General features: G+C 30.1%; 1 protein-coding gene across 4 annotated transcripts; it reads left to right on the top strand.

The window, feature by feature from the left end:
* Positions 1–1137: 1137 nt before the first annotated feature.
* LOC143190787 (fatty acyl-CoA reductase wat) lies at positions 1138–27686 on the top strand. Of its 4 annotated transcripts, none has more exons than XM_076395354.1 (8): positions 1138–1263; positions 16312–16512; positions 16568–16684; positions 21361–21632; positions 23069–23178; positions 24514–24706; positions 25884–26138; positions 27274–27686. In XM_076395354.1, the coding sequence occupies exons 2-8, from the start codon at positions 16324–16326 to the stop codon at positions 27536–27538; spliced, it is 1401 nt and encodes a 466-aa protein (XP_076251469.1). In that variant the 5' UTR covers positions 1138–1263; positions 16312–16323; the 3' UTR covers positions 27539–27686. The 4 variants fall into 4 exon arrangements, with proteins under 4 accessions (XP_076251469.1, XP_076251470.1, XP_076251468.1 ...); XM_076395355.1 differs by lacking the exon at positions 1138–1263 and adding an exon at positions 11576–11715; XM_076395353.1 differs by lacking the exon at positions 1138–1263 and adding an exon at positions 13687–13757.
* Positions 27687–27859: the final 173 nt, after the last annotated feature.

Raw genomic sequence — 27859 nt, 5'->3', positions numbered from 1 at the left:
GAAACAAATTCTAAATGGTTTATTAAATTAATTTAAAACTCACTATATATAAATGGTAATAAATATGCATCTAAGATGTATGTTAACTATGGCAATTTTTATGTTTATAATTATTGTCCCTCTGATTTATAAAAACGAAAAGATTGCTATAAAATGCAATAATATAGCTAATAACTTGATTATGATACACAGATGATAAATCAAGAAAAACAAAAATCGGCAACTGAAAAGGTAATCTCGGTTTTAGGGCACATCGTTTTGATTGACGACTTTTACATCAGTTTTTGAGATTTCTGAACAAAATTCCAAAAAAAACATCAAATCCTGCAATGGCAGGATTGTAAATTTCGGTTTGTTTTTGTACATAAGGCAAATGTGTAAAGTACGACAAGCAAAATGACCTTAGTCACGCGAGTAAGACCGGATATCTTCTGAAATTGGCACTCATCACGCGGTAGGCTTAATCCCCAGGACCGTGGTTCGGGCCCACGTTAAGTAGTAGGTCCAATGCACATAACCATATAAGAAAGAATACACTAAAATATGAACAAAAAATTTAAGTGATGTAATTAACCGAATCTTAGTATCTTTATAGAATATAGAATTCCCTATAGATTGTTACCTTTCAATCGCACTATAATACGGCCACATGGCTATTACCTAAAAGCTATAATTAATCTATTAGAAATCTGAATTAAATTTTTCCTATCCTTATACTCTAGATAAATGCTGATCTGAAATCAATTTCGAAATACTCATTAAAAGATTAACAATATTAATATATGAATAATTTGCAGTCAACATAAGAAAGTTGAGTTGTTTATTTCTGTTTCCTACTTGGGACTCTCAACCTACAATAGGATAACCCTCAAATAACACTGTGAAAAGTTAATCAAATTGAATACATATCACTTTAGAAATACATCACAAAAACGTAATAAATACACAAAAAAAAGCAAACGCAATTATCATATATGTATTGTCTCATCGACTCTACATTTTAGACAAGGTAAAATTTTATAAACAAACAGCGAAAATCAAACAGTTTGAATTAGTAATTATGTAATAGTAACACGGCTTCAAAGAAATGAAGGAAACGTTGAACATTAAAATATCCCCTTCTACATACCGTATCTGGTTAACTTCATCCGCTAGTTTATAGTGAGTGTTCAGATTCTTAAATCAGTTCAGATTTGATACTTACAGTAATCAGTGATCAGTGTCAGTATATAGTGTATAAAGAACTCTTCTATTGTTCACTGTGTAAGTTGTATATAAAGAATTTGTTTAATATTCACCAATAATTTTTGTTTAATTGTTATTATAATATTATGTGAAAAGTTATTTCTATATTAATTGAACTGCAAAAGCGATGTTTACGTAAAACCGCATAAAACATTTTAAAAAATACTCAAACATTTACAAAATTAAGTGAAGTTCACTAGATATAAAAACTAAAATCAGAATATATATATAATTATAGCTAACTATTATAGTATGATTTGTTTTGTTTTGTAAAATTATTGTAATTCTAATTTATAAAAATTAAAAGATTATTATGAAATGTAAGGATATAGTTAATTACCTGTCCAAAAATAGTTACAATGAATGGAACCCTCAGTGATAATTAAATAAAATTAGATAATGCAATAAAACAAACAATTTGTTAAAGGCCAATTAAAAGTAAAAATAAGTTTTAGTACTTACACACTGTGCTGAACGTAAAAAAATTGGAGATATGATTTGAGTGTTATGTACAGTTTGCATGAAATCTCATCTCAAGAAAGCAAAATCATATACAGATAATAGACCTCCTATATGATTGGTTCTTCATAACTTTTTCCTTACAAATTCAACCTATATCATTCCACAACCATCATATTCGCATGGTATTTGGTTCTCTCAGACTTTTGCTGATTACAAGAACTGGAGAAAATATTTGCATAGATTCATTGTCACTAAAGAGAATAGCTCTAAAGAAGAGGAAATATGTTTATATAAATAAATACCGTTTTCATTTCATTGCAAAACTATACTATTTAATTTTAATTATAGTTAATTGGCACAATATCAGACACTTGGACGTTTTAGATCCTTTAAAACTGGCAAATAGAGGAAAAGTATATTTACAAGTAATAGACAAAATATAACAGGAAATTCTCTTATCAAACCCATTCAATTGGTTCTTTCATTGTCTGAAGGAAATTTTCATAGATTATAAATTTTCAAGGGCTATAAATTAAATGTTTCAGGATTCTTTATTAGGTTTTGTTTACAATTTTACTTATACCAACCACCAATTTCGATTCTTCACTAACTGCATTAAAATCATCACATCTAATAATGTAAATTGTCAACAATACTCGAAATTTTTTTCGAGCTTTACAATAACATCAAACATTTTATTTTAAATTATGTATTGCAACTAGAACTTCGTATTAGTACCAATTAACAATGCTGAAGAAGGCTTATGCGAATTAACCATATCAAAAACACAGTTCTTCAGTGGTACAACGTACCTAAAAACGGTCAAGATGAAATTTGCCCCACAATGATCGGACAGCAACGTCTTCATCTGAAATCTACATAGCTAAACTGAAGCAGATGATGACTATGATCCATCATCTCAATACTTACCATTTCTGCTAAAATCGTATCTACCTGATCTGAAATGATTATTTAAGATTATCATTTTTATTGACTAATACCCGATATCATTTTTTAATCAGAATGTATTAAGTATCATTCTGAATATCTTAAGTCCACGCCTACTCTTGATTACAGACACATTAATATAACAAGAACTAAGGGATAAAATACGTTAACGTCTTAGGTAGGTTGAAAATCCTACAAACTTCCGATTACAATATAAAAAACTTGCTGTTAATATGCATATAAGAATTGATAACGAGATATATATTCGACTTAGAAACCATGCGGAATCACCCAAGGTGAAAGATCTTAAACTTAAATATTAAATTGTGAAAGTAAGGGCGACAATTTTTTTCTGCTGCGTTCAAGGACAGCAATGCTTTGTTAAAACACCTATGTTTTGATTGAAGGGTATTAGGTCACAGAAATGCAATATTAAATGTTAATGGAGACGCAAACGTGTCTTTACGCCCAAACTATGGGAAGTTGAAAGTTGGTTTCGGCTAGAGGTCGCACGACATGGACGTGAAAGTAGCCTAGCGTCATTGTTATTGTTTATTGTCGTTGATATATGTTTGCCTAGTTGAAGTTTAATAGACGTTCTAAAAATAAACCCAGTGTGTGCAAATTACTTAATTTGGCATTTGTTTGCGACATTTCTATTTATTTCCATTTTTTTTACTATTTAGAAAAGCGATTACGGATTTGGCACATGCAGATAACAGATTAATTGAAAAGTCCCCGGCCTACCATAGTAAAACATACTTTTTGGCAAAATTAGTTTCTTTTATTCAACATAATTCCCTTCAAGGGTGATTCACTGATTATAGCGACCCTCCGACTTTTCGATACTATTTTTGTGGTACGATTTGTCCTTTGCTTCAAAATAGGCCTCAGTTTTGTCGATCACCTCTTCATCGACGAAAATTTCTTCCCATCGAGCATTCTTTTGATATCTGAGAACAGGAAATAGTCCCTGGGGGACCAGATCTGGATAACAAAGTCGGTGAGGAAGTAATTCGAAGCCCAATTCATGGATTTTTGCCACCGATTTCACTGACTTGTGACACGGTGCATGTGTCAGACCGGGGACTTTTCAACTTATAAATGATCCCAGAAGATAACTGGTGTTACCCAACTTGGTTACTAGCGTAACAGGGATCATTTTCGTTTTTCCACTTTTACACTTTTACATTCTTGCTTAGGACAATCACAAATATTAAACAATCACAAACAAAAATGTACGACCATGCTCAAGTAGCATTCCAATCCGCGACTATCGCTATAGTGGGTGGACCGTCCAACAATCAAGCCGGCTTAAATATTTATTGAACACAAAAATTATTAATTTACTTTAAAGAAACTGATTCATTCAAATAAAGAAATGGCGACTTGCTGGACAGCGATCAAAAGCAACACTGAGGGTTTTTATCTATTAGAAAACAGACCTAACCCAACTCATTCATTTTTCATTCAGGTAGTTTTAAAATAAATGGCCCTTACACAATTTGCCATGGTGTCGCTCTATGGAATGGTTTTCGGAGTTACTAGTTACGAAGTTAGACTACTACTAAGAATAATTTCAGTCAGCCTTCAGTAACCTTACACTTTGAACTGTGATGCTTCTGCTGCGAATCCAAGGACTACGAGTGTTGTTCAAAGCTAGAATGTTTCTTACGCAATATTCAGGGCCGTTATATAATCATTAGCTGTTCAATGGTTTTAAGATATATACGTGTTATAATTCTATATAATTCATCTATAATAAGACTGTCATTTTTTGGAATAATTCGAAAACAACATCAAGCGAGTCATAAACTACATGGCAAGCTGACCGCAAGTGTTTCTTCAGAAGTATAAGTTGGCAAAAATTCCTTGACATGATATGGCGACCTGGATGGGGCGTAATGGCATCTACTGTTGCTAAAATCAGTGGTCAGAAAGTCCGTTGACGTAAGAATTTAATTAACTTAAGAACCATATGTTGTTGATAAGCTTGAACCGCTTTTTTATATTTCTTCAGATCAGTAAATAGTTTTCTAAGGATATGAGTTGAAATCCTTAACAATGTTGAACTAATGTTGATCTAGTGAAGTTAAAATGGATAAATATAAAGGTAATGATTACCTTTAATCGGCTGTGAGAGACTGACTCACATAGTCGATGGTTTTACTCGTGTCGTGTACAAGAACCGACATTATATTTCCCGTCTTTTCTTTCATATAAAAGGTTAGAATCAAACCTGCACTAAATACGTTTTTCATGGGTTATAAAAGTTACTGAATAATATTCTCATTCGAACGAATCGTTCTAAACCTTGGATTTTCATGATGGCAACACAAATCGTTTAATACTATCGCGAATTTGTTGAAGAAGCAGTCTCTGATTTATTATTATTGATTCTTTTGAATTAGGATATAACAAATTTCGTATCTGTGATACCTTCCAGGTTGTTTGTTGTTTTTTAGCTCCATCCTCATAACTCCGAGGACTTTTGCCAAGTAACAGGAGTATCTCGGGTCTTCAATGGGTCTTGATGTCTCTACTATGTACAAATCTCTACTACAAACATATTATCCCATATTTTTCAAATACAATATTATCATTAACAATCTTAAGGATGAGTACTCTAATTCTTTTATTCCAAATTTCTCTTTTCGGAGATGCAATGCCAAAATAATCTCCCTCCAATCATTATGAGTAACTTAGAAGCTGCTCTCTACTCAACTGGCACCCTTTCTTGTATAACCGTGTATAACCTATATTTCATTATCAATTTTTGAGTTAATAATATCCAGAAATCATATAAAGTTCTCAACATTGCTGTCACCTATTTAAAATAAAATGAATATGTCCCATTTAATATTCTTGAAACAACGGCGACAAATTTGTCGTCAAATACATTTTATATTTATTTCAACATCTTGTATAACAAACCACCAATATTGTCATAAATGAATCAATATTGAACACTTCTAATGAATCCGAAGAAGTAATTGGCATTATTCAACCAAAGCCGAAGAATAAATATGGAATACCTCTTATAACAGTAAATAAGTGACTCACTTCCTTTTCAGTGATTGATATGGTTCAAAAAAATGTATTAAGTATCAGTAAATTATGATGACACTGAATCTCCAGTATGTATATCACATGAAACTCGTCAATATTTAAATTATTTCAAGTGTTGTCGCTGATGCAACAAATTAACATTGTTATAATGGGAAACTTTGTGGATAAAAACCGCAGTACATTAGCCTAACTGCATTTCGCAATGGTTTGTCCGATTTTTATTTATAAATTCACCCAGTCTCACTAAAACGTAGGTAGGTATTTCTAAAAATAAAACAGCAGACAAGTTAATTTGCATATGATAATTAGACTTAAATAAATATTAGAAGCAGATAATTTTTTCGTCTCATTAAAATACAGTTTCCGTTTTCAGGTAGTTCTTTAAAAAAACACTAGGACATTCACCAACTTTATTTTATTATTAACGTAATAAGACGTATAGACGTATAAATAAAAATTCCATTTAAGTAAAAAGTATAAACAATTTAAACAAAATAAGCGACGTAACAGCTACTACTACAATTACAATAATTAAATAAATAAAGCTCCTTTTAAGCGTACGAGATATTGATACTGATTCACCAATTTTCAATGATAATGGTGAAATAACAATATTAACAAATTACAGTGAGTAACAATGATGGAAAATAACAGTGTTAAAATATACCTAGTGTAAAGCTAAAATCACAAAAAGTAAATAAACAAAGCTATGCACTTACCTTAACTCCAAATATGATAAAGAGTGCGTACAAGAGAAAAACCCAAAAGCAAAAACGTTAGGTAAGCTGTCACCATAATCAACAAGAACCAATTTCTGCGCTGGCGTGCGACTCCGCAGTGTTAGAAATATTTGAATATTCTCAGTATTGCTTGGAACATCATAAGCAGGGCTGTGTCTGACTTCTGATATGGGCATTGTGTTAGTCTTTGAGGCGTAAAATATACTCTGTATTAGTTATTAAAATAAAGGGTAATGTTTATAAGTTTTATATTAAGCTATATATACCAACCAAACATATGTATATATAGTAAAAACTAATTTAAAAAAAAAACAGTAAGAACATGACATTAATTTACGAAACATTTTAGAAGAGGTAAAAAGAAAAATACAGCATAATACTAGAATTTTATATTATATTCACTTATATATTTAAAAATTTAATATTAATTTTAAATTATAAATTAGAGGATATTAAACAATGAACCTTAACTATGCCATAAACTATTTACTAAATTACCACATATTTGAATATACAATACTACAAATGTATTATATATAAATAAAATTTTATAACAACTTTCTTGTATATACAGCCTTTTATACGTCTCACACTAATTACTAATTAATTACAATAAAATAACAGTTGCAATAGGAAATTTTCAAATAAAGCAAGGTTAATATATTTCATGGAAAAAGGGCTTACCGCCTAAAAAAACACCACCATAATTAATGAAACCAAGGACTCAAGTACCTAAAAACACAATGATGTTAATATTTTGTGTTTTATTTTAGTGTATTTGCTTTTATATCTACTTTGTATTTGTATCTTTGATACTTTGGCAGATTACTTTTCCTTATCAACAAATTATACATCTGTAGCAAGTACAATCATTTTCTAAATTGCTACCTTTTCAGGATTAATGGTCTGCAATATTTGCACTTCTGCAAATACTATAAACTGGACGATTAATTGCAATTAGTTGGATATATAAGTCCCTATTACATTGTCAAAATTATGTTGTCGAATATTATTCTGGGATTTATATTGACTATTTGTATTTGCTTAAATATTGAGTCTTATAACATTCTCAACAAAAAAAAAACTTATATAGACTGACTCAAATAAATGTTTTGCCTGTAACTCTTCTTTACTTATCGTACCCTACCTAAAATTCATTCCTAAGATAATAATAATATCGATGGTTTTATAGAAAATACTACCATGATGATAACTCCTTATACAGTGGTATATAAGCTTCTTGACTTCTTGTTTTCTAAGAAATTCTTTAAGGAATATTTTTTCTTTATCGTCCTGTGGCTCCCAACTTTCAAAGCCTTACAAATTCTTAAAATATAGCTTAGATTGTTTAACATATATATTATGGATCCGACAAAGATACTGTCAAAATTCAGTATGTATACTAGAGGATACTAAAATCATTGAATTGGAGATAGAGGAGGCAGATCATCCTTCTTGTTATCGGCTTTAGTTGTGCAGCAAGCTCATGGTGAAATTTTTCTTTCTCTTGCTACTAGTATGTCATATTACAAACTTGACATATTAATTTATTTTCACTGCAAAATTTAAGTGATTTAATTAATTTATCCTATTTGTAACAACTGAAACTAAACCTACCTGTATTTTAATGTACAGTAATTTCGGTAGGGTTTATGCATGTATCGAATTATTAATAATCCATAACCATAACATTGATTCTGATATCCATTTAGCATCAGTTTCTGGCTTATCAAATATTTGTTTATATTTTACAGTTGCCACCATAAAACGCTACATCTTTAATTTAAAGTAATAAAATAGAAGATGATGAAATATAAGATAAGAAGTAGATTGAAATTAATGAGAGAAATATGATTGAAATTTTTTTCAAAATAGTTATTTCAGTGGTTCTGCGTGGTTTTACTGCCTCTCTATTGAATCGTCAAGAAAAAATTCCAAATCGGCCTTCTAACTTTTGAAATTATCCGAGACACCGCTGGTTATTAGTACTAATAATCGCTTCCGAAAAGTTTATATCGACACTTACATGTACAATCAAAAATTATAATTTTGTTATTATACCGAAGAAAGATATTTTTTCCTTGTTGCAAAATAGGATCTTTTCAATTTTGATAAAATTAAAAACACAAATCAAAACTATTCTCCGTATTAAGTCAAATATCAGAAGCACGTTACGTAACATTATCGTGAACAGTATTTTCGCATTTGTATATTGTCCGGACTTGTTAGCGCGATTTGATTTTATTTGCATGATTCATAGATATGAAGTCACTTGTCTGCTCTGAATAGTAGGAAAAAGAGATAAATAAAAATTTAATTAAAAAAAAAACAGATGCAAATGAATTTACAGGACTAGAAAAGGGATTATAACACAAATAGGATGACTACGCCGTATTTTGTAAATACCTTCAGTTAGTCGTCTTTTTTTTTTGAATAAATCAGTAGTTTTAAAGTAAATTAATTGTTGTCATGTGGGTAAAATCCTTTCCCACTTTAAAAGTGGCACAGTCAATAGGACTCCGGGATATCAAAAAGATTATCCTTTGAATTCACTAAAAAAACTGGAATAAAATTAAATATCAAGAAAAGAATACCGATACAGAACAGAGCATTTCTTGGTACAGGTAAGTGAGGGTCGAGAAATATTATAGCAACTGAAGCCGTAAGGCTACAAAAAGTCAATTGAGGATGCCCAAAGGCCCTAGCCGTAAACGATTCCCAGTAAGAAACATCCAACCATTCAGGTCTGTGAATTTCCAGCGCCTGAATCACAGTTCAAGGTGGAAGGCCACCAAAGGCAGACTGAAGTTGCTATTAATTAACAGTCAACTTGAATGTTACAGAAGAATGAAATATGAAACAGAAGTTTACAGTTCAGTCTGAACGGTCACCTAAGGCGGATTATAGTAACTCAGTTCCTTAGCCGTAGACTACAGGAATCTGGAGTCACCAATATTTGAAAAACCATTCCATAGAGGGACACCATGGTAATTTGGATAGAAGCAGTCCCATTTCAATATCTTCAGAGGTAAACTGACGATCGAAGATACAATCGATACTAAAGAACAATTTTGAAACAACTCTAAACGGTATAATGACCACCTACATCCCTCCACCTACAATGCAGCGCTATGACCTGATATTGTGGTAACGTGCAGAGGTCACCTGTATTACGATTACCTGAATGACGAACGAGTGAGATAAGTTCGGCCTGTTTTATAAAATGAAAAAACCCTCTTTGTCACTTTGTATCGCCATTAAACAAGCTACCCCCTTCTTTCTGTGAATAAATCAGTAGTTTCAAAGTAAATTAACAGTGTTTCTGTTTTAAATCCTATACAATTTATACTTGATACAGACTACTATATAGATTTTATAATTTTATATATTTTTTATTAATATCTTAGAACTTCAACAATCTGCTCGTGGGCAATAAGTATTATTATATAATTTCCGTTATATAATATAACTATCCTGGCATATACAAGATCACTTCAGTACGTGATCTGCTGTACAACTTATAATCTAAATCTTATTCTAGATACTATTCTAACTTATTTTAAAGTATATCCTAACTTCTTTAACATTTAACTGTTTGGCGAGTGCATGGGGATGCAATAACGGTGTTTCAAAGTACTTTGCACTTACACTTCATACTCAATCATACTCGTTATGGGTTGTAAAGGGATATCGCGCTGAATTAGTTTATTGGAGACGTAATATGAGACATCAACTATAACGAATACTTTATTCTGAAACTTCTGAAAAATATATATGTTTAATTTGCTAGTAGTACCCCACAGTTCAACACTGGTCCAAATGAGCCTAAGCATCGACTAATACAGCAAGACCTTGTTATCTCAGGATAATTTAGATATATGTTATCAGCCAATACATTTGGTTTAGTTTAAGCCCAAGCTGTTTGCGTTTTGTCACTATATGTTTTTTCCATGTCAAACGTCGATTAAAATACATTCCCAGATATTTAACGTTGTTTGCTTGCGGGATTCATAATTATTCATTTTTACTGAGGGACAAGCTCTTCTACAAAGGGTGAACGTGACATGGGTGGATTTTGTCTCATTTTCTTTGATATGCGATATTTCAATCACAATAATTGTACATTATCCATGCGTAGGTATTATTCAAAATGTTATAATCTCGGTTTCTCAGAATTTCCATCAAACACATATAAACTACACTAAACACTGCAAGATCTACGATCAAAGAATTTGGTATAGAAGGCATTAGCTATGTGATTAGGCCATGATAAACAATTTTTGAAAGCTTTGACATTTGAATCAATATTTTTCTTTTCTTATCGCATTTTTCATATATACTGTGAGAATATATAATAATTATGTAGTATTGAGACTGCCGAGACTTTTAAGATATAGTTTTATTATCTCTGGATGGCATTCAAATATTTTAAGAATACGTTCTGGTTTATAGGCTATATATTCCTACAATAACAGGAAAAAGAATATAAAGCTTAAGTATCTATATAAGAAAACAGTACTGTCTCCACAATGAACAATACGAATGAAATCTAATCTTAAATTAGATAAACAGTATTATTAATCTTAATATTATTTCTACAAAGTATGTCATTCATTGTATTTAGATGGTAAACAAAGTAAATATACTCTTCTCAGAAATAAACTATTGTGTTTGGCGCCATAACTGAGTCTCGTTTTGCGACATTTAGTTACATATCTCTAAGTTTCTTTAAATTGCAACGTTAATAAACAACCTGTTGGGAGTATTGACCAATGTATATTGAGGAACAGTCCACCATGGTCCAATTTGTCATCATTACAATTAGCACTTGGATATAGAATGACATTATTTGTTGTTTTTTATTTTTAAACTAACTGTTATAATTCATGCATGAAGTCATTGCACATCATAGTTTTGTAACATGTAAAATGAGTCATGATGCATAGTTAATGAGAGGTTGAGGCCTAATACAAATAGTCCTAGGACAATATTATTTAAACAAAACTGCATCGTTTTTAAACTGTATCTTAAATATTTACAGAAAAGATAAACCCATCTAAAAATAATTGATAATATTTTATCGTGCTTATTATAAATAAGAGCCTGGTTCTATGAAATGAACTTCAGTTCTACTCGCAATTGCAATTTTAACAATAGCAATGTGCTTCCTCAATTATAAAACTGTTCGTATGATAACATATACTAAGCCGGAAAAATAAACTGAAGGTGTTTGGACATAAGCTATAACACTGTAAGTTCGCTGAAATATTTCTTATTAGGTTATTTGTCAAGCCATAATTTTTGTGTACTTTACAGTTCCAAAAATTACGTTGTTTGATCACTTATTTGAAAACTGTATAAGATACGTGTTGTGGAATATAAAATGCGAATGACTTTGAACTATACCGCATTGATATTTACTTATCATTTTTAATACTTCTTGTAAAACGTAAAATGTTCGACGATTACTATACGTAGCGTTTTCATTAATTAATTTTAGGCTTCTATTTTTTTTGACCCTTCCTGCATATGCAAGGTGAATTATCTGTTAATTTTTGATACTCGTATTGAATTGAATTATCAAGAGAATGCTAGTGAAGCTAGTAAGACTAGATAATATAGTGCCTAAAGTTTTACTGGTCTTTTTTTAAACTAACAACTTCCTGTGTTTCAATTATTTCAGGTGAATATTACTCAAAGGGTGTGCGACAATTTTTGTAACTAACCCATTTAAAAGCAAATGCTTTTAAGGAAATAGGGAAGAGTCACCTAACATACACAGCCACTTAGATATGGATATAAATTTTATAGTTTTGGGACCAATTATTTGATTCACTACACGATTTTCAATTATTTCTATTTTCTAAAATATACCAACTAAGATACACCAACTTTGAATGTTCCGTAATCAAAAATAAAAAGGAAGATAGATATTTTAATGAAAGATGAAATAATTAAAAATAGATTGGGAATTATTATTGGACAAATAATGGATAAAATTGAGTTATATATACGCAATAACTCCAAATAAAATTAGCCAACAATGTTGAATCAACTGTAAATTGATCAATAGCTGTAACAACATTAGAGACTGAACTAAAAAATTACAAAAAAAATTGATTGGTAAGAAACCTACACGTGTGGATTTTTACCTACAACAAAAATGACCACTTGCCAATGGGCATGACAATGAGTCTCAAGCTTAAATTGAAAGGGCATGTTAAATAGACACAAAGGGAACTTATTGTACAAATACATTTTGAGTCAGTTTGAACTACGGTCTGTAACTATAGAGTAATGCATAATGCTTGCCAAAAAAAAGTTATTTGCGACATTGTTAACGTCCCATGGTGTATTAGAAATTAAAATATTTACAAAGACATAAGCACCAGTGGGAGTACGATTAACTCTATTTCTGAAATCTTAAATATAAACTTTAAGAACAATATCAAGTCACAGTGATGAAAATGAAAATAAATCAGTTTTCTTCTTCTTTTTCGAACAAATTAGATCAATAAATGATTAAATTATACCCACCGTTTTCCAAACAAGAACATTTTTAATGCGATAACATTATTGCTATTAAGAAAATAAGTTAATAAAACCGAGGCAGTCAATTTCTTGTCACCCCAAAGAACTCGTATTTTACCTTGACACGTGTATCGCACAATCTTATATTCACATAATAATTTAACCAGTTTGTGCAAGAAAAGTCATGGGTACAAGCATCTTGCAGAGTGCTACTGGCGCCCCCATAACTTTAACCATCCGGGGGTAAAGGTCAATAACATTTATTATTTTCTATTCTAAGATGAAAGATAAAAATCTCACAAAAAAATGCTTCCAACCAAACGGCGGTACTTACTTCATGGCATTGACATAATAGCTGTCTCCAATTATAACTAAAAATAACTAAGATGCAGCCTGTATATAACGACTGTTATTCTCTTCAAAATCAGTATCAGTTCATCAGATAAATAGAAACAAAACGACCTCGTTTAATGACGCACTTGCAAGATAAAAATTAAGGTTTTATGTTCATTTTTTTAGGAATAGTAAATACCAACAAAGATATATATCAACGAAACAGCAGATACGTCATTGCAGCTTCGAATTTACATATTATGACATAACTAATGAAATTTACCCACCAAAGTTAATGCGAAAAACGTCTATCCCTACCACACTTTTTCCACTTATAATCTGTTTAATAGCAAAACTGCTTCATTACTGTTTACCTACTAATTGTTACAACATACAGTTCTTCTTTTATAGAGATAGAGATCTGAAGAGGTATGTTGACGAGTACAAATAATATAATTTTTTTCTGTTATCATTCTTTAATTGGACTAATTTTTTCAAACTAATCATCAAACTATCATAACTTAAGTATTAAAATAGAGCGATATAATTTTTAGATAATAAAATTTTAATATCCAAATTAAACAGTTTCTTTTTATTTGAAATTTTGTTAAAAAAATTATAATCAATTTTTTTCTCGATTTTGAGAACACAGATTGTGATATAATTTGTAACTATATATATGGAGCTTATAGTATAATATATTATGATATATATAGCTTATAAGAAAATATAGAACATAATAACTCTATATTTACTATTAATTTTGTTTATATTTAGTAATATTAGTCGAAAATTAACATAAATTTGATTGAAAAAAAAATGATTTCAGTTTTAATTATTTTAAATTAAGTTGAAATAAACGATTTAACTTATTCTTTGTATAAAGTTACACATGGTACAGTATATTCTTGATAACACTATGTATAACACCCTTATATTATATATCGTGTTACCCTTCTATATTTCCTACATTTTGTTTATATTAAATTGAAATTATTTAAAGTTTGTTAACATTAGTAGAGCCTTGAGCCAAAAACTGAATTTTTATATTAAACATAATTTCAGTTTAAATTTCGATTTTAAACGAAAAAATCATGAAACAAACTTGTTTTATATATACCCTTATACGGTATATATATACGAATTCAGATGCAATAACTCGAAGAAAGTATCCTAAAGTTGACAATTTTATATTTAGTTACATTTTATTTATATAACTAATATTAATAGAATTTTAACTGATTCCTGAATTTAAAAAACCATTCCAAATCAATATTTCTTTTAATTTTAATTAGTCCAATTTATATTTTAATAAAAAACTTAAACTTAAGCTGAATTCTGTACAATACATTTCTCCAAACTTTTATGACTTTGAAATTCTATCACTAGAATAAAAATATCCTGAAGTTGACAATTCTGTTCTTACCTTTTGTTTGTATTTTCTTTTATATGAACTTGAAAGTTTGCATAAAATATAAATTGAAAGAAGTCTCATAATAATTTCAAATCCATTTTAGCTTCAGTTTTCATTAATTCAATACAAGTTTAAACGAAAAAATATTAAAAATGTGTTTTAATTTTAATTTAAATCTACATACTAAATGTATATTAATCTATATTATACAATATTAGTTTCTTAAATTCTTATTTTAAAAAGAATAGAATAAAATTCTTTTGTTTATAAATTGCAACTCGTTATTCTATTTGAACGTTGTCTGTTATTGAAAACAAACCTTTCTTGATCGGGATAACAAAGGTGCAATTTTATTATTATTATTCGATGATATAGGAATATATCAGTACCTGATATGTCTTCATGTAGTTGTAATTAAAACTCTCTAAATATTTGCTTTGCATTACCAACAAGTGTATTCCTTTCATCCTTTGCGAGGATTGAGTTCTTGTGTATTTGATAATGTATGATAAATATTTTACGTTAGCCAAACATACATGATTTTTTACGTCGAATATTAATTAAAGTTCTTAAGTAATTAAGTGTTCTTAAAATTGTAGTTCCTCAGGAACTAACAAGAACCGATAGATCTTAACGTCCGAAATGTACTGTACTGTCTTTTAAAATGAAAACACCTAATACATTCACGGTTATTTTAATGTAATGGTGTTGTATAATTTGAAATAGAGCTGCTTGATAATGTCGAAGAAGTTACAAAATAACAGTTTACACATATTTTTAGACAAAATTAAAACAAAAAACAGCGATAACCAAATTATAATTCAAATTATATTCTATGAATAATCGGTCCTATTTTGAATAAAATAACATAAGCATTATCACAAAGAGACCAACCCATCCGGTTCTTATATTTATATCGATAGATTACTTCCTCAACTGCATTAGTATTGACTATATTCAAATCTTATTAAAATATATTCATATTCTGTAAAAATAGAAATAAGAACACCCATTATAATTTTAAACAAGGCGTAGTTAAATTTATTTCGCTATTAACAATGTTATCGACAAAATATGCTCTTAAATCGAGAAAATCACCATTGTAATTAATTTGGAGGCCATTTTTAATTCAAACCAATAAAAATTAATTGTTTCTAGAGTTATATTGGATTCGTTTTATTATTAGTATTGATGTATGTAAGTTTTAATTTGTGTAAGGTTGAAAACACACGTTTACCAAAAATATTTTATTTCAAGAATAAGTCAGTGGCGTACTAGTCGCACGACAGGATGTGTCATATATAACGTAACTCTAATTTAAATACTCAGCGATACATTGAAACCTATTATCTTCCTTAATAATATTTCTGACATGTGTCAAATATAACCTTCAAAACGTGTGACAGCAAATATGGATCACAGTTCAAATAGTGAAATCCTCAAAACAAACATTTTACGGTCTCAGACCATTCAATGCAAGAACCCCATTGAAACCAAATCAAGCTTTAGAATGTATTGTAACGTCACCATTATTTTTTATGCAAATAATCGAGATATTTTTCCTTGCAGAAACTATTCACTATGTCAAGTGATGTGCCTAATTTCTACAACGGTCAAAATGTGCTTATCACCGGAGGTACGGGATATCTGGGCAAGTTGATCATTGGAAAATTATTGAGGACAACAAACGTGAACAATATCTACGTGATAATCAGACATAAAAAAGGTATCAGTTCGGATCAGAGATTACAACAACTATTTGACGATATGGTAAGCTGGTAATGTGCGAAATAACCGTTAATACATAGTATAAATATGTTTTTAGATATTTACTAATATAAGCAAAGATTTAATTACACAGAAGCTCCACGCAATTGAAGGAGATTTGTCTAAAACGGAACTGGGATTATCTGAAGCAGACAAATCATTTGTACGGGATAAAGTAAGTGATTAATATAATTATGTTTGCTTTAGTAATTGTAGATCGCCTTATTGATAAAATACTCGAGATATAATATTATTTTTGGCGGTTAAACATTTCGACGTCGAAAACTTTAAAACGATTTCATATCATATAATAAAAATCTCGAGATTTTTTATATCAATTTCTAGAAATCACTGATGCACCTGTTTCCTATAAATATTAGTTATGTGATTAGAACATGGAATATACGTTAGTAACCACAATATTTTGGACAAAGATAAAAACAACGTAATGATATTGATTTACTCCTGTAGTCATGTATTTGTTTCATTAAACAATTTTGAGTTGGGTATCACCTTCCAATATCCACCAAATCGTTACACAAAGCAGAGAAATCCAGAAAGGGTAGAGATTGAGTGCTGTTGAACATCTTGATGATATCTTAAACTTTTTAAAAGGCCCTATATATAACCCACCAATCAATAATTGATTATTATCTGAGAGAAAACAAAGGATACAATAGGATATAATAATAGAAAACTAGCACAAAGTTGACATTCATGTAATAATAATTCATTACGGTGACCAAGTATGATCTAAATGAATTATCATCGTTTATATTGTTTCTTATAAAAGGAGGAGTTTAGCTATAAAGAACCCTAATAAAATCAAACATGGAAAAGATTTAGTTTGCTTACCCCAAGAGACCTTAATATTATCTGAAATAGTGTTAAAAACTATGCATCTCCTCATATTTTCTTATTAAACCTACCTGCTTACATTGATATACTTAAATCTATAAAAAATGTTCAATAACCATCTCATATAAATTATTTAAAAACCTAAGTAGGATATAAGTATATCCTGTATTTGTACAAATCTGCCATGCCTATGACCATATTTATTGTTATTTTTTTACCTTCATTGACATTCCGAGGCCATTGAAAATTACTATGGTAATCTTGGCAATTTTCATTTAACATCTAATACCAAATGCTTTAATATCACCATTTTTATCAATGAAGCCTATACACACTTCTTCATTTTTTATAATTTTAAGTGGTATATATTTATAAATTACATAATGTTGTCGGTAATAACTCTCTAAAATGCATAAATAAGTTATGACAAAACATAAAATTACTAAATAATATTAAATACTTTACCTTGTTTCCATTACTGTAAACTCCATGATCCTAAGGAACATTGATGAATGAATATATTGAAAGATGTCTCCTTATTGGGTCGTCGAATAAACTATATAGCATTTCTTAGCAAATAAGTTGACAATCACTCCAAACTGAAACAAGTTTATAAAAAATCGTTGCAATTCATATGAACCACCTTAATTAGTTGCAGATTTTTTATTCAAAATTTTAAATTAAAGTATTTTATAAGCAATAATAACTTTAATAAGATAAAATTAATGCACGTTCAAATTTGGCTGACTTTGGTATATTTTTTGAACTTTGATCAACAAACACAAACATAATTATTTTTATGTGTATATTTATTTAATAGTGACAATATTCGGATGGCGTTAAGTGTGGGCAATTATTGTAATTGTCAAAGATAATTAGATATATTTTATAGTCTTTGATTAGCAGTTTTAAAGTATAAATCAATAGCTATAAAAATTATCATGACTTAAAAAGTATTATTATTTATTAACTTGCAGCTTATAATTAAATTTAAAAAGTATGTTAATCTTGACTTTCACTACAGTTTTAATAAGGATTCTACCAAATTGCACGTAAATTTAACGGGTCAATTGAAAAGTCCCCGGCCTAGCATAGTAAAACATATTTTTTTGCCAAAATTAGTTTTTTTATTGAACATAATTCCCTTCAAGGGAATACATTACACTGATTATAGCGATCCTTCAAATTTTCGATACCATTTTTGTAGTACGGTTTGTCCTTTGCTTGCACCTCTTATATGCTATTATATAAATTATTCGACGAAAATTTCTTCCCAGCGAGCATTCTTTTGAGATTTCTGGTGGCCAGATCTGGAGAATACAATTCATTAATTTTTGCCATTGTTTTCACTGACTTGTGACACGGTACATTGTCTTGGTGAAGCAGCACTTTCTTTTTCTTCAGATGTGTTCGTTATTCAGAGATTTCGTCCCTCAAATGGTCCAATAACGCCATATAATAGTTGCTGTTAATGGTCCACCCTTTTCCAATGTAGTCAATGAAAATTCTTCCATGTGCATCCCAAAATACAGACGCTATAACCTTGCCAGCCGACTGTTGCGTTTCCCCACGCTTTGGAGCGGGTTCATCGTATGCAGTCCACTCGGATGACTGTCGATTGGCCTTCGGAGTGAAATGAAGGAGCCATGTTTCATCCATTGTCACATATCGACACAAAAACTTGGGTTTATTATGCTTAATCTTCTTCAAACACTGCTCAGTATCATCAACTCATCCTTGTTTTTGGTCAAAAGTGAGCTCACGCGGCACCCACTTTGCACAGAACTTTGTCATACCCTAATATTCGTGAATGATATGATATACACGTTCAGTTGATATCTTTGGAGTGTCTGCTCTTTCATTCAATTTCAATTTACGAGGTAATTCAAAATCATTTTACAGATTTTTTAAATGTTTTCGTCGGTAACAACCTCTTTTGGGCGTCCACTGCGTTCACCGTCATTGGTGCTCATTTCACCATGTCTAAACTTAGCATACCAATCCTTGATGATTGATTTTCCTGTGGCGAACTGTATTTTTTCCCCTCATAAAGCAATATTTCATCAATATGCAAAATTCCTTTTTATCCATTTTCACCACAATAACAAAAGCTGCTTTACTCAAAATGCTATAATTCAGAAACTAATGATCCGACAGCTGTCAAATTTATACAAGCATCTTTGGAGGATTAGGACTAACTAAAAAACATATCGATTTAATTCTATTAGAGCCATATATGTGTCAGGCCGGACTTTTAAATTGACCTATTAAATATGCTGCCATTTATGCCATTAACTTCTCAATATAACCCCTATTCTAAACATAATATATATATATATATATATATATATATATATAAGGTTGGCAACCACACCAATTTTTGTGTAAATATATATCCCCAGAATATGTATTTAATGGTGGTACTGTCCATTTAATAACACACCGTTTATATTTTAGTATAATAGTTGATGCCATTCTGATACGAAAGATATTTTAGACACCAATTGATAATGAACATTCCATAACTTAAAGATAATGTATAAATTGACGAAACAATCGTTAAACAGCGTCTACATGGCTTAGAAAGATCTAGAATGACGCAAAATGCCTAATACATGACTAAACTGAAAATATTATTGCAATACTTATCAAGTTCATAGAATTTCAAACCAATCAATCAATTAAAAAATTCATACAGTTGATCTATCTATCTAGGAAGATTTGTAGAAAAGTGGTGACATAAAAATACTAAAATCAAATCAATTAAAGCTGAACATCTTGAATCTGAATCCGTAGTGAAGTTGTTTGGCAATGGTGAGTAATTGACGCAAAATAACTATTGCACCTTGAATAAGAAGCCTTCCCACTCTCCAAGATTTGCAGATAGATATTCTGATTGAACCAAATTGGGCCCATACCAGCTCACTTTCCTCAATAAATTCATACCCATTTGTTCCATTTTTTGCAAATTCCATTTTTCACTTCGATCGAGGTTCAGAAAGAAATAAAATAAATGTCACCTAATAAATGCTTCAATCAGACTACAATATATGCCACAACTGTGGAAGGTGGCTGAAGTAATTATAATCCCTATACCAGGAAAATTTGCGACAATGTCCAAATTATTTTATAAACTTCTATTGAAGAGGTTAAAACCAATCACTGACATGAAATAATCTTTTATCATATTATCATTTTGATTATAGAAAACAACGTTCCACTCTTGATTAGGTTCACAGAATTACTAATGATAGAGAAAAAACACTAAAAGAACATAAAATTTATGCTGCGCTATTTCTAGATCTTGTTCAAGCTTTTGGTAAAATTTCTCCCTGGCCAATAATCAAAAATTTTAGAGTTATATTTAATTGACCGATACTTCAGAGTCAAACAAGAATATTCTGGCAGACAGCCTACTCTGATTTGAAGAAAATATAAGAATATATGCCACATGAAAATATGTTGGTATTAGTCTTTTAAGTGCTATACACTAGGTGCTTGCCTAAATTCAATCAAAATGTTGGTGCTACATTTGCAGATGGCACTGCATTGGAGATAACAACACTGAATCAACCGAAAACTTACAATCAGCTATACAATGCCGGATAGAACAGTGACTCGTCAAAATGAATCATAATAAATCAGTGCATATTGATATCACCGACAAAAGAATCAAGCACAAGCGATAACATATAAATCATCAAGTAGTCCCGTATGGAAATATATCCAAATATCTTGGCATAATTCTTGATATTAAACTCAGATAGAAGAATAATTCACTGATGTTGGAGATAAAATTCAGTGCACGTTAAAAACAGTGACATAGATGTTAAGCCCAACGTCTATCGTAGGATCAGTTTATCAATTTTAGAACCGTAGCAAATTAGGATTAAAACAAATAGAGTATTGGTGATAATTGACTAGATTGCTATAGTAAATAATAAAACAAAATTATTTTGTGCTTGTGTTACTTCATTGTATTACTTCATTTAGGTAAACATCGTATTTCACTGTGCCGCATCATTGAACATGAAAGCGAACTTAGTTGATGCCGTAATGACTAACGTTAATGGCACCGCAGCTCTATTGGACGTAATCAAAAAAGCCAAACACCTTAAAGCAGTGGTTGTCGTATCTACAGCGTATTCGTACTGTATAAACAAGACTATTGAAGAGAAATTCTACGAAACTCCTATCAACGCTGATGTTCTACTTAATATGGCCGAACATTTGAAACCAGAATTGTTTGAATTGATCGGATCAAAGTAAGTATCATTTAGATAATTAAAAAATCAATAATCAATAAAACATCAAACATCATTGCTTTATCTATTTGTTGATCATCAAAGTTCTTTCATACTGATAAATCAACAGTGGTGTTTATCCCCACCAAAATTTCAACTAATAAAATGTAAGATGACTAATACTTCTAGATCCTTGTATCATAAAAAATAAATTTAGACACATTACTTAAAGAAAACTATAACAGGCATAAATGTTTTGCGGAAAAGAGTTTTTTCTATTGTAAATTCTAAATTTACCCTCGTTGGTCTCTTGTGACCGAAACACTAAGAATCAAAGAACTAAGAAACAATTATTTAGGTGTTAGTTATGAATTCAAAATTGCATTTGTTAACTTAATGTTATAATATGGCAATAAAAACATCTTTTTTTTTATTCTTTGTTTACCTTTTATACAGAACAGTGAAAATAAAACATAATCAAAATACTATAGCATGTTGTAACACTCTTCTTATAGTATTTCATTAATTTAACAATTCCATTCACTTTATTATATATATTTATTCTTTATGTATTGATTTATTTATGGTATATAGTGTAACCTCCAATATTGATTTATATAAATCTTTTAAGTAAATTTTAAGTTAAACTTATATAAAAATTTCGATGTATATAATTTATAAAGAACAAAACTTTTTATGTCTTGGTGAATTCTTCTTCCATAGATTTTACGAGAACTCTAAAACTAACCTATCATTTGAAACTAACAAATCAAGAGATGTAATTAAAGCAAAAATACATTTGCATCAATTTACCTAGAGGTAATTTAATTCTCGTTGATTACTGTTTATTTATCATTTACAGATTACTGTATTTTATCCTGCTTTAAATTCATTTTCAATCATGATTTAATTAATTAAGTTTTACTTCAAGCATTTCGTGTAATTCCTCTTTACTCTTCTCCTCTTTTGATATGACATGCCAGTCATGCAGAAATAAAGAGATATTCACAGTTGAAAGAACACGAAACAAAAACATTTAATAGCCGGAAGACAACTCGCTAATTACAAACAGAGGGTGAATTTTTGGTATGCAACTTTTCAACATTTATTTGATACTTTATTTTGTCCCTGTTTTTGGACCAATGCCTTTTTTGTGAACTTTTAGCTTTTTTTGTAATATTATCTGTGACAAATTTGTTGTCCAAAACTGGCGACATTTATCTATATATATTAAAACTCATTACACTCTCTTTAATATATAAAATATTTTAATTACTTAAAGCACATTAATAAAATATATGTTTATAGTTATTAATTTTTAGTATTTATTGTAACACAAATTTAATATCGCCTGCAACCTTGAATTTTTATTAACCAACTTCCACGGTAATAACAATATCTGAACGTCATGAATTTCGTTGAACTTGAGTTAACGATAATGAAAATTTTATTTGCAGGCTGTCGGAAAAGTGGCCCAACACTTACACATTTACCAAAGCTGTGGCTGAAAGCTTATTAAAAACAAGAGGACGGGGATTACCCATAGCACTGTTCCGACCATCTATAGGTAATACGAGATTATTTTTATTCAGTAGGAGTTTGAAAAGAAAGTTTTCATTTAGGGTTTTTATAAAAAAAGTATTTAATGATAAAATAAATACAGTAGATGCTCGTGAATGTAAACTAATTCAAACCAAGTTTGCATTAACGACGGTTATTTTATATATCTAATTAATAAACATTTTATTAAAAGAAACGATTAATACATATTACATATATTTATAAAAAACTAAACAAGTACTTCAACAGCGATAATTGATTTTTTTTATTAGAAGAAAAATAGTCTGCAATTTTACGCCCTAATATTTATACAATTACTGCCCTTATTGGCCATTGTATTGTCCCCCAATGTCCCGTCCCGTATTTGCAAAGAACTAAATTATCTTGGTGTTCTATTTCCTTCTATCAGTATAACCCAAAGATTCATTACAAACTTGTATAACTTCTACGTCAGTCACTAGATCTCTAACTTCAATGAAAACATCCCCATATCACTGTCCATATATTCCTCCTCATTATCATTTGTCTCCTTATCTTCGTTCCATAAATTAATATTAGTTGAAGTACCAGCAATGTTGCGATTCACTATTTTCAGTAAATAGCATTCGCAATTGTTCCCTTAAGTGGAACATCGTCATCTTCATCTTTTATATTAAAAAGATTTCTCAGTTGCTATTCTGAAGTTTCCCTAGACGCATTATCTAACAGTAACAACAGTTTAGAGAAACTCTTTTACCTACAAGTTAAATATATAGGTATTTTCAAATTTTGAATAGAATTTTTGGGATTGGAAAATCGTGGCAGCTGAAACAACTTCAAGAATATACTGCTTGTCAGACAAAAGGTTTTGAGGAATCATAATCAACAGTGATATTAAAATGTCTAGTTACGAAATGTTCACAGTTTAACCCTTTCTTTAAGTGTTACCTAAATGTTTGGTATTTTTTTTAGTAAAATATTCGTTTTTAATCGCTTAATTTTACAGATTATTGTTGTTTACATTATAGAAATATTTTCATTATCGAGCGTTTTCGAGCAACTGCTTTATTTATTTGCCTAATATTAATAACATCAAAATTATGGCTAATAATTGGCGTTGGTAATATTTAATAATAGGTCTTTCAAATTGGGTACTTTTTTATTATATTAATAAAGTAACTTCTACCAAATTTATAAAAAATAAAACTAAGAATCATTATAACAGTCGTTTCACCTTTTAGTTGAAAAATATAATACAGTTTTTTTTTCTAAAACTAAAAAAGCAGCGCTGATTTTGAAAGACTCATTATTTCAAATACAAAGTTCCGACAAATTATCATATAATATTTCGCTTCCTTGTCAGTGACATCAACTGTGTCGGACCCCGTAGCGGGATGGTCTGATAATCTCTACGGTCCTTTGGGAGTATTATTATCCACTGGCTGTGGCATATTACGGGTATTTCCTGGAGATAACTCTGTACATATGGATACAGTTCCGGGAGATTTTGCTGTTAATGCCATGCTGTGCCTGGCTTGGAATATTCACAAAAATTGGTAATATTACTGTATATCTTAATTAATTATATTTAATTCTAAGTAATATTAATGACAATAACGTTATCTGTACAGTTTTTTATTATTTCGATTAATTTTTATCAAAAAGTCAGTATGTTACTGCTTTATACTGTAAAAATTGTCAGCATTTACAACAAGACATAATTACGATTGCATAAGTTCAACTGATGGATGATATTGATGGGTGTGTGAAGTAGTGACTTGCATCAATGAAATCGTTTTGATTTTGAAACCAGTGACAAGAAACACGAACTAGCTTCCCAGTAAAATTTGGAGAAGTATCCGAACCAGGATTCAGGCTAAATTTAAGAGGAGGTTGCTGAGAGCTTATTTGGAGTTGAAGTGACATAGGTATGGTGTGAAAACAAGAAATTAAAAAGATTTATTAATTAGAAGTCCCATTTTCGTTCATATACCAACTACTAATCTAAAAGCGAAACTTGAAAAGATGTGAGAACATTCTCTTAAACACTCTGAAAACGTTATTTAAGTAATCTGCAGATCTATTTTGGAAGAACTGCTGCTGGTTTAAAGACAAATAGCGAAAACTATTTGACTAATAATATGTCAACACATTGTTAATGAATACATATTGGGTAAATGTCAAGTATGCATATTGTCTTGTCCATCCACTGTAAAAGAAGATACATTAGTAGAAAGTTACATCACAATGACTAAAAGTGCAAAAAAATTATCGGATAAGTCAACTCATGCATCAACTTCCACTGACTATTGATAGACAAATGTTGACACTGTGTGGGAGGTTAGATTTTCATGGAGTGATGCCCTCCAATCTAACCAAACTATCATTAACAACAATTAGTATAATTCAGCAGAGTATCGAAGCTCAAAATCATTCAATATATCATAAGGCATAACTAAGTGATCATCTACATTACACCATTTTATCTGGATGAAGCTCCAAATTAAACAAAACATGTCAAAACTTATTTGTGCAGTGTATATAAGGGCTACAACAAGTTTCAAGAACTTTAAACTTCAACATTTTTCTCATATATATTATTCATATGTATAAATCGAATTCTTGCGAAAGTTTTAATGGTTGGGTACTTATCATAAAACCCCGGAGCTTTAAAAATAAAATTAACATAATATTAGCTGCTTTTAAATAATAAAGACCAATTTTTGTTTATAGGGAAAGCAATCCCAACACCTTCGAACAGTCTGTATATAATTTTTCCGGATACAATAGTCCATTGTATCTCACAACGCAAGACTACAGCAAAACTGCACTGAATTCCGGCTATCCCCGATTCAAACGAGCACTTTTCGCACCAATGTTGATCATTATATACAACAAATTTATATATAATATACTTACATTTATACTACATACGATACCAGGAATGATTTTAGATATAATTAGCGTGTTTATGAGGAAGAAACCTAGGTAAGTAGCAAAAAATTTGATTAACATTAGGTGTCTCGAGGGTTCTCCTTCTATTCTGCGGTACCTTGCTGATATCTTCGTCTAGCTTCGCTTAGATCATTTCCTGGCATTTCCTTTTTCCTTCCTTATTTCCCTACCAAGTTGTTTTTATTAAATGCCCTCTTCTCATTAGTTTTACATTGAAATCTATAACTTTATTTATCATTCTCTGTTATCTATCTGTTAATTTTCTCACTTTTGTTGCTTCTCATGCCTCGCACCCAAACTGTAAAATTGTTTTATACATCGTTTTACACGTTCCTATTTTTATTAATAAAATGATTATACTTGATGAAATATGCATTCCTACTAAATTTATTTCCTTCTCCTGGCTTTAGTTACTTCAAACTTTAATTCCTAGATGTTTAAACGAGTTTATTTATTCAATCTTAACTGTTTTAAATTTATGTATTTATTTCTTCTGGCTATCCCATCAACATACCTTTTGTTTTGTTTTTTTCAGTATTATTCTACCTTATCTTAGTACCATATTTAGTTTAGCCTGATAAGGTTTTTATGTAGGTGGACTAAACTATTAGTTGATACCAGTATAATCAGCAAGCTTTGCCTTCGAAAATATAGTTTTCTTACATTATTATATAATATTTTCAATATTCATTTATTTATTGTTTGTTCCTCAAATTTTATGAAGAAAGTTAGGCCTAGACTTCCGCCTTGTCTTAATCCTACTTGAACTACTGTTATCATTTGATCATTTACTTTTCTCCGTTTCATTATAATCACTTTCTTGGTGGTAGAATTTTATATAGGCAGAACTATTTATTTTAAGCTATGTTATCTATTGCCGATTTTAGAAGGTCTTTTTCATAGCAGTCTGCAACAAAGCAATCCTTCTATAATCACTGCACCCTTTGTCTATTTTGTAAATATCACACTCTTGTAAATTTCTAATATGTCAGATACTGTCTACCCTTTTTTAAGCATTTCAAAGTGCATTTTATCTTCGCCCGATTTTTTTCCACTTATAACAGCTTTCTGTAATAGAACCTTCCTTCACATTATGTAATTAGAGATATATGACTTCCATTAATATATCACAATGATCACCTTATCATTTTGTAAAAAATTGTTTTAGGATGTATAAAATTTATTCTAAGATGTATAAAGTAACATCGGTACTACTTTATTTCGTCTCGCACGAATGGAAGATCAAAAACGATAACGTGGCAGCTTTATGGAAGAAACTGAGTCCGTCAGACCAGACGTTGTACAATTTTGACCTGCAATCAATCGACAGAGACGAATACTTCTACAATATCATGACTGGTTTGAAGAAATATACCCTTAAAGAAGAAACGCCCAACAACCTTAAGCCACACAAAGAAAGGTTTATCAAATAAGTTTATAGTAGGTATTACGTGCATTTTAATTGAATAACAGTGAATGTTATCAAACTATCATTGTTGTTATGACAATATCAATAAGCCACAAGTGAATCATTTATTATTATTGTTAACGTTAGTAATAGACTATTTATAATGTAGCTTTAATGGAATGTTTTGTTTGTCAAGGAGACAATAAATTTAGCTGTAATAAGATTTTTTGGTTTGTAATGTATGTTTGCTTTTATTTTGTAAATACACAATACCGTTTAATATATAATATTTTATATACTATAAGGTTTCATTTAATATCAATAACAGTTATGAAATTCGTGGAGT

The sequence above is a fragment of the Rhynchophorus ferrugineus genome, unplaced genomic scaffold (assembly GCF_030347505.1).
Source record: "Rhynchophorus ferrugineus isolate W39M unplaced genomic scaffold, kcgeb_rfMv2 rfM2, whole genome shotgun sequence".
Taxonomy (NCBI): Eukaryota; Metazoa; Arthropoda; class Insecta; order Coleoptera; family Curculionidae; genus Rhynchophorus; species Rhynchophorus ferrugineus.
Note: the sequence above shows the minus strand (reverse complement) of the source record. Positions and strands in the feature narration are given on the sequence as shown.